Genomic DNA, 7,033 nt, shown 5'->3' on the forward strand with positions numbered 1-7,033 from the left:
GAGAGATAAACTACCCTATATTCTTCTAATTTGTTTATAGCATCAGTCTTTATGTCTAGATCATGAATCCATTTTGACCTTATCTTGGTATATGTTATTAAGTGTGGGTCAGTGCCTACTTTCTGCCATACTAGTTTCCAATTTTCCCAGCAGTTTTTGTCAAATAGTGAATTCTTTTCCCCAAAAGTGAGGCCTTTGGGTTTGTCAAATACTAGATTGTTATAGTTCTTAGTAAATTAGTTCTTAGTCAATCTTTTCATTGTCCTTTATTATATGTAATTTTTATTGAATCACCCTCTGAAAAGTATGTATTTCATATTTCTGCATTTCTGCATTTCACTGTGTGGTTTTTCCTGTCCTAATAAATGACCAATTTTTATGTAATGCCATGTACCTCTAAGAAAAAGATATATTCCTTTTTAACCTCATTCAAATTTCTTTAGAGGTCTGTCATATGTACATTTTTTGAGATTCATGGGTTTCACCTCTTTTCTGGACCTTTTTTTTTTTACTATTCTCTTTCTTCCTTCTCTATTACTTTGCTCTTAGCTCCCTTTATCTCCTTCCTGTGCCCTTTTCCTGTACCCTACTCCTCCTTTCACCCCCACTTAGCTTCTTTAAATATTTTTATTCATGCCTCTCACACTTCCTCCTAGACCTCTTTTCTTTATTTCATATTCCTTCAGCCTCCCGCTGAGATATAAATGTTGATAAAACCAGATTCAGATGAGTAGATAATCTATATATAGCTTGTGGGTAGAGAACTTGTTGCCTCTTTATTCTCTATCCTCCCACATCCTCATTCCTTTAAGAACAGTCTGACTTCCCTCTTTGCCTATCTGTCAGGAGATATTGTTATCAGCAAAATACCAGAGTATTTTGGTGTTACACCAGGAAAAGTGAAACAGACCATTTCCACTTCTAGATGTATTTCTTCTTCTCTTTGAGGTAAGGCACTTGGAGACAGCAACTGAGACCTTGCCTATCTGCTCTATTCTTTTCTGTTTAGACATCGTTTTAACTTTGACTCTTCTGCAAACTTGTCAAGGTTGTATTTCTTGGGGCTGGGCCGGGGGTGGAAAAAAGACTGATCATGGGCATGGTATTACATATTCTACTTTACCTAATCTCCTTCCTCGGGAATTGATAGAGTATTATATAGAGAACAATGCCTATCTTCACAATTTTGTCTCTGAGTCATAGAGGAATAGTTTTAACTTTTTTCTAGTCTGGGAATTAGGAGGAAGAGTTGACTTTTTACTACAAACACTGTGGAAATGGGAAGTGAGAGAATAAAGAATTTAATTTTTATAGACCTTCATATATGAAAAGCTTGGATAAATGTCCCATTTTAATGAAAAACTATTCTTAGACTTGTAGGAGTCTATTTTTTTTTTCTTCACAGAGAACTCAGGAATTTGTCAGAGACTGAATAATCTGCTTTCAGTTCATAAAGATGGTCCTCTTTTGGCTTTTCTTCTTGATACTAACTGTTTCCTCAGGTCAGTAAATTTCTAAATCATTGGTAGGAATCCACTAATCTTTCAGAAACTTTTGTGAAGAACTAGTGTTACCTGCTGCTTAAAATAAATTGTTCCATTCTTTTTTGGGAGTTCTAAATGTGTAAACCAAATTGTGAAATCTTTTTCTCTTTTAAATTATGATTTGCTAAATTGGTGAGTTTAATGTCTATGATACATTACATGCATCATTACATATATTGATGGCAATATTGTGTGGAGGAAAGAGCATGGGATTGGGAGTTAGCAATTGTGACTTTGCTTTGCTGCTTACTTGCTATAAATTTGGGCAAAGTTCATCAACTGGTTTCAGTTACCCTTTGTAAAAAATGGAGAGTCAGAATAAGATGATATGTAGGGCCTCTCACTACTCTGATGATCTCTAAGTCAATGAAAATAATAATTCCTAGTGTAATGTACTAGTTAGCAGTTTTGAATAGAGCTTTATTTGCAGTGAATCAAGAGAAAGTTTTAATATGAAAGCATCCTTCTAGATGAGAATTTTTTTTCTACAAAACTGATTCTAAAGAACAACATATACAGAAATCTACTATGTCTCAAGTAATTTGGGGTGACCATAGGCCTCATGTTATCTATCTTATCATTTATTTCTTGCTGGTTGAGGTAAGGTTAGACCACATAAATGCAATCTATATAGGCCCTCTGCATAGGCCTTTCATAGATTCCTGAATACTGAAAGAGCATAATATTAGGTTCATTCCACCTTAACATGAAATTACATCTTCCAAAAGTATAAAATATGATCTCTTGCATTTTATTTTTCTTGCAGGACTTTTGAATAAAAAGGAAAAAGATAAGGTAAGTTTTTCTCACTTTCTTAATTTTTTTATGGGGATTTAATGCTGTGAACAGAGCTCTTTAATTACAACAGCATTTAATTTTGAAAAAGATCAAGATTTTAAAAAATTCTGAATATTTTAATATGCCCTTTCCTTTAAAAAATATGCCTTATCTCCACAATTAGTAAAATAAAAAATCCACTAGAAAATTAACAAACTTATCCATCACAATATGCATATAATAATATAATATATGCAGTACTCTATTCCTGTGAATAATTCAGATAAGCTTAACATATTTTGAGTGAACAGATAGCACAAAGGGCAGATCCAAGAAAAAAAAATTATTATTTTTTTGGGAGGCTAATTGCTCCTCTCTCAGAGGAGCAGCACAATAGAAACAGAATGAAGTATACATTTTCATATCAGGAAAATGTGTTGCCTAAATTTGCTTTGAATTTTTGTTACAAGAAAAGTTTCTATTGGGGTAGAAATAGTCTTTGCGAATAGATAATAGTTTGATTTTTTTTTAAATAGTAAAATGATATAGTTTAAAATGGAGATATAGAGATAACAGGAAAAGTTCTGCAGAAAGTAAAAAATATAAGATTGCATATCAATTAAAAGGCTAGTAAGAAATGGAAAATTAAAATAAATATGTAGAAAATTGTCTTAAGTGTGAATTCAAGTAAATAGTCAAGCTTATAGTTAAGACAGAAACAAACTAGCAAAATTTTTACTGTTCATACAGATATTAGGTATCTGTAGACAATGCAAAGTTTCTTCTCACCTCTCATTTTCCACTAGGTTATGGTCCCCATTTAATGGTGAGGATGACATGTAAGCTTTAAGTTCTTCAATTATAATCTGTAATTGTTTTCATGAATTAGTTGGAATGATTTTCTATTCTAGTCTAATCAGTGGAAGAGGAATCATTCATTCATTACATACAATGCAGCTCAGCTCAGATCTATTCAGTTTAGTTCAATTCAATAAATTTTAAGCAAGTGTTTTGGATACACTTAGATGTGCTTTAGTTTCTTTGGTGGCAGATAGCATAGGTAGTATTGTGAGACGGTGGAAAGCAGGGTAACTTTTTTTAAGAGTTCAGAGTCTTTAGATTTAGAGTCAGAGGAGCTGAGTTCAAATGACAGATATCTCTGGACTTTGCTTTCCTTATGTAAGATAAAGAACTCTTGTCAAGTCTTTTCAACTCTTAAGATTTGGTCTAGCTACCAAATAAAGATAATTGGTAATAATTCCAAATAAAAAATCTGAATGGGAAGACAAGACATTTACTCCTGAGTTAGTTAAATCACTAAACCAAATGATATGGTATATTTCCAAGTACAAAACTGAGTTGAAAAGACCTAAATTATTATAGATATTTAGGAAAAGATGAGAGGAGTTGTGGTTAGATAGAATTGAGAAGGTTTAGAATTGAATGTGAGATTTAGCAAGTCTCTAAAGGATGGGCAGTATTTAAAGACCCAAAATGACTTGATGACTTACTTGAAAGATAGCCTTAGGGTTCCAGATATAACCCTTAAATCCACAGCTTTTCTCCTCTTAATATTGTGCTTTCCTTCTCCAGAGGTGAAAGACACCTTGATCTCAATCTGTTGTTTATTTTGACTCAAGCATGGTGGGTCTCAAGCCAAATTATAAATGATATGTCATTTGAACTATATGTCTTTGTGATTCTGTCAGCCTGACTGTACCAAGTATGTAAACCAAATACCATACCAGTGCACCAAAGAGTTGGATCCTCTCTGTGGCAAGAATGGTAAAACATATCAAAATGAATGTCTGTTTTGCAATGCAATGAGGTATGTATATAAAGAAATATGCTGACTCTTCCTAAATATAACAAAAGCATTCCCCAGATCCAATGACAGTTCATGTTACTTCATTTCCATTCAGTTAAAATTTTTACTTTTTAAGATATTAAAAGGTTTTTGCCAATACAATGTAAAAATAATTTTTATCTTTTTATTTAATCTTTTTATTCTCCCTGGTTACATGTAAAACATATTTGCATTTAGTATTATATATTTTGTATCCTGTAATGCTCTGAATCAATATTTTTCTCATAAACTTTCCTCTTATTTATAGATTTTACAAGTAAATTATTCAGTGCTCTATTTTTTATATCACTCTATTTCTGAATCATATATCTATTTTGATCTCATCTTGGTATATGATATGACATATAGGTTTATACTTTTATACTTAATTTCTGCCAAATCATTTTCCAGCTTTCCCAGTAGTTTTTGTCAAATAATGAATTCTTATCCAAAAAGATCTTTACATTTATCAAACAATTATTTACTGTTGTGTTTTATGTATCTAATCTTTTCCATTAATCCACCCCACTGTATTTCTTAGAGATATCAGATTATTTTGATTAATACTACTCTTTAGTACAGTTTTAGACCTGGCATTCTTAGTCCACCTTCCTTTATATATATTTTTCATTGATTACTTAATTGGAAGAGACAGTGCTCTTCTATGCTATGAACCTTATACAGGGATCCTTGCTCTCTGGTGAACAACCACAAGGATCGCTCTACATAATAAAACAATGTCCTTTTCCTAGTGTCTGCAGAGGATTCCCTGTAATGTTGTTCTTAAAACTTGTCTAATCCTCTACCACCTTTAATTTCTAACAGCCAACCCCAAGGCAGAGTCAGTTCTTCCTGCACTGCATTCCTGGAGTTGTTATACCATAGTTCTCTTAAACTGTTCTGACTTGGTTTCCCTGAACTAGTTTCCTTTGTCTCAGTTTCCTTAACTGTTCTGTCAAATCCCCTTAGTCGTAAAAACCCACTCTGGTCCATTAAGATTGGAAACCGTTTACTCTAAGGTTATAAACTACTAGCAAGATAAACAAGAAGAGCAGACTCCTTGACCCTTCCCTGTTCTCAAGAATTTACAATATCCCTCTAAAATATTCCAAGATATCTCACTGATATCTTTATCTCTGGGTATTCAGACATCCTGTCTCTGGGCTTTTAGGATTTATGGTCTCCCCCCAACCTGACAGAAGTTTTCCCATGCTCCTTGGTTCTTTGTAGGGAGTATTTAAGAAGCTGGTTTTCTCCTATTGATTGCTGGATTCTTTGAGATGACAGTCTCCCCAGCCCTGGGACCAACATGATTTCCTTGGTCCCAGTATATCTTTATCTGACTGGATAATTTGAGCTGAGAGTCCTGTCCAGTCAATTATACTCTCCAATTAATAAAATATTGGAAACTCTCTAATCTCTCTCCTGCCTCAGTTTCTCCGGAATTACAGGGTGATTACCATCCAAGTAGGACAGACCTTTCCTGCCAATCTCCTAAATTGTCTTGAGCTACAATGTTATTTTACTCACATCTTTTGTTGTTTCTGCTGCTATTGAATTTAATTTGAGGAATTATTTTTAAAGTGCTTGGGAGGAATTGGGAAGAGTTTAAGTGAGTACCTGCTACTCCACTATCTTCACTCTGCCTTCTTCATTAGCAAGCAATTTTAAAGTGCCTATCGCATACTTGGAAATATGCTAGAGCCTCAGTTTCTCAAAGCAAAAAATTAAACCATTCCTCACTCCAAAAATCAGAAATTTTGTTGTTGGAATGGTAGTTCAATGTGTACAAAAGAAAAATACATAATAAAATTCAGATAGAGTAATGAATGAGATATGGGGGTTTGATGTTAGGGAGAAACAAAGCCATTTAAAATACCATGTGTTCTTGAATAATCTTTTAAAGGGAAGCTTCTGTCTTCTAAAATAACCATATTTACATAGATTATCAACATGTCCTTCCTTAATCAGAAGACTTGTAAAGCTTAGATAATTCCAAGTTATTGATTTTTATCTGGGCTGTGGTTTCTCTTTCCTTTTACTCACAAGACATATGTGGACAGACTCATGCTTTTGATGATTTGGGCAAATATTTGGTCATCTTCAATTTGCTTCTAACAATCCTTTGTGTAACCCTGAGGAATCAACTTCCCATTGGACCTATGCATCTCATATTCTATGGTCATTCTCCATCTCTGTGCTGTGTACTTAATGTCCCCATGGCTAGATAGGGAGTAGCAATTTCTTTCCACCTTTACTTTCAGAGTTGAATCTTGAAGTTTCTTCAAGGTACAGCTGGCCATGCCATATACATTTATTCATGTATAAACATATAAGAAGAAGCTTTTTTAATATTAATAAGAAAATAGAAAAGTAATTATTTCCACATGAAAATGAATTATCCTGTTTTTGTCTCTTTTAGGAATTATGAACCTCTTTCTCAATTTAAACACTATGGTTCATGCTGACTTCATGGCAGTGCACATAGCTTATGCACTGTCATGGCTTCTCAGGCTTGGTACATGCTGTACCAGTCTTGTTCTCCTCATCTGTAACCAGGAAGTCAACAGTTATTGATTCTTTTTGGTTGAATGTTGTAAGAAAAAACAATGTACTTTTGTTTATTTTCACAACTAAATAGCATTAAACATCTACTTCATTTTTTCCTGGGTTTTCTTTCTCCACAGCATGGGAATTTCCTTTCATTTTATGTCAGACAATACCCTTCAGCAGGTTCGCCAAGTCAGTCCCTTATTCATCATTACCTTTAGCAATGTAGACACAATGTTTCTGCCTTCATTACCACAATCATCTGCTGAAATATAGGACAAAATAGCAGAATCTAATATCAAAGCCATTAGATTTT

At 33.6% G+C, this 7,033-nt stretch overlaps 1 protein-coding gene across 1 annotated transcript; it reads left to right on the forward strand.

Annotated features, from left to right (window-relative positions):
- The first annotated feature begins 797 nt into the window (after window positions 1-797).
- On the forward strand, window positions 798-6,832 carry LOC105749173 (caltrin-like protein 1). Its single transcript, XM_012540686.2, has 5 exons — window positions 798-948; window positions 1,406-1,502; window positions 2,311-2,339; window positions 4,031-4,149; window positions 6,590-6,832. Exons 2-5 carry the CDS (start codon window positions 1,457-1,459, stop codon window positions 6,633-6,635), a joined length of 240 nt encoding a protein of 79 aa, XP_012396140.1. The 5' UTR covers window positions 798-948; window positions 1,406-1,456; the 3' UTR covers window positions 6,636-6,832.
- Window positions 6,833-7,033: the final 201 nt, after the last annotated feature.

This window comes from Sarcophilus harrisii, chromosome 2, assembly GCF_902635505.1.
Source record: "Sarcophilus harrisii chromosome 2, mSarHar1.11, whole genome shotgun sequence".
Taxonomy (NCBI): Eukaryota; Metazoa; Chordata; class Mammalia; order Dasyuromorphia; family Dasyuridae; genus Sarcophilus; species Sarcophilus harrisii.

Excerpts from the sequence above, each read along its gene's own strand:
- LOC105749173 (XM_012540686.2), top strand. The coding sequence starts at position 1,457 with ATGGTCCTCTTTTGGCTTTTCTTCTTGATACTAACTGTTTCCTCAG. Across the intron at positions 1,503-2,310 it reads GATACTAACTGTTTCCTCAG|GACTTTTGAATAAAAAGGAA; the intron begins GTCAGTAAATTT and ends TTTTTCTTGCAG. Across the intron at positions 4,150-6,589 it reads CTGTTTTGCAATGCAATGAG|GAATTATGAACCTCTTTCTC; the intron begins GTATGTATATAA and ends TGTCTCTTTTAG.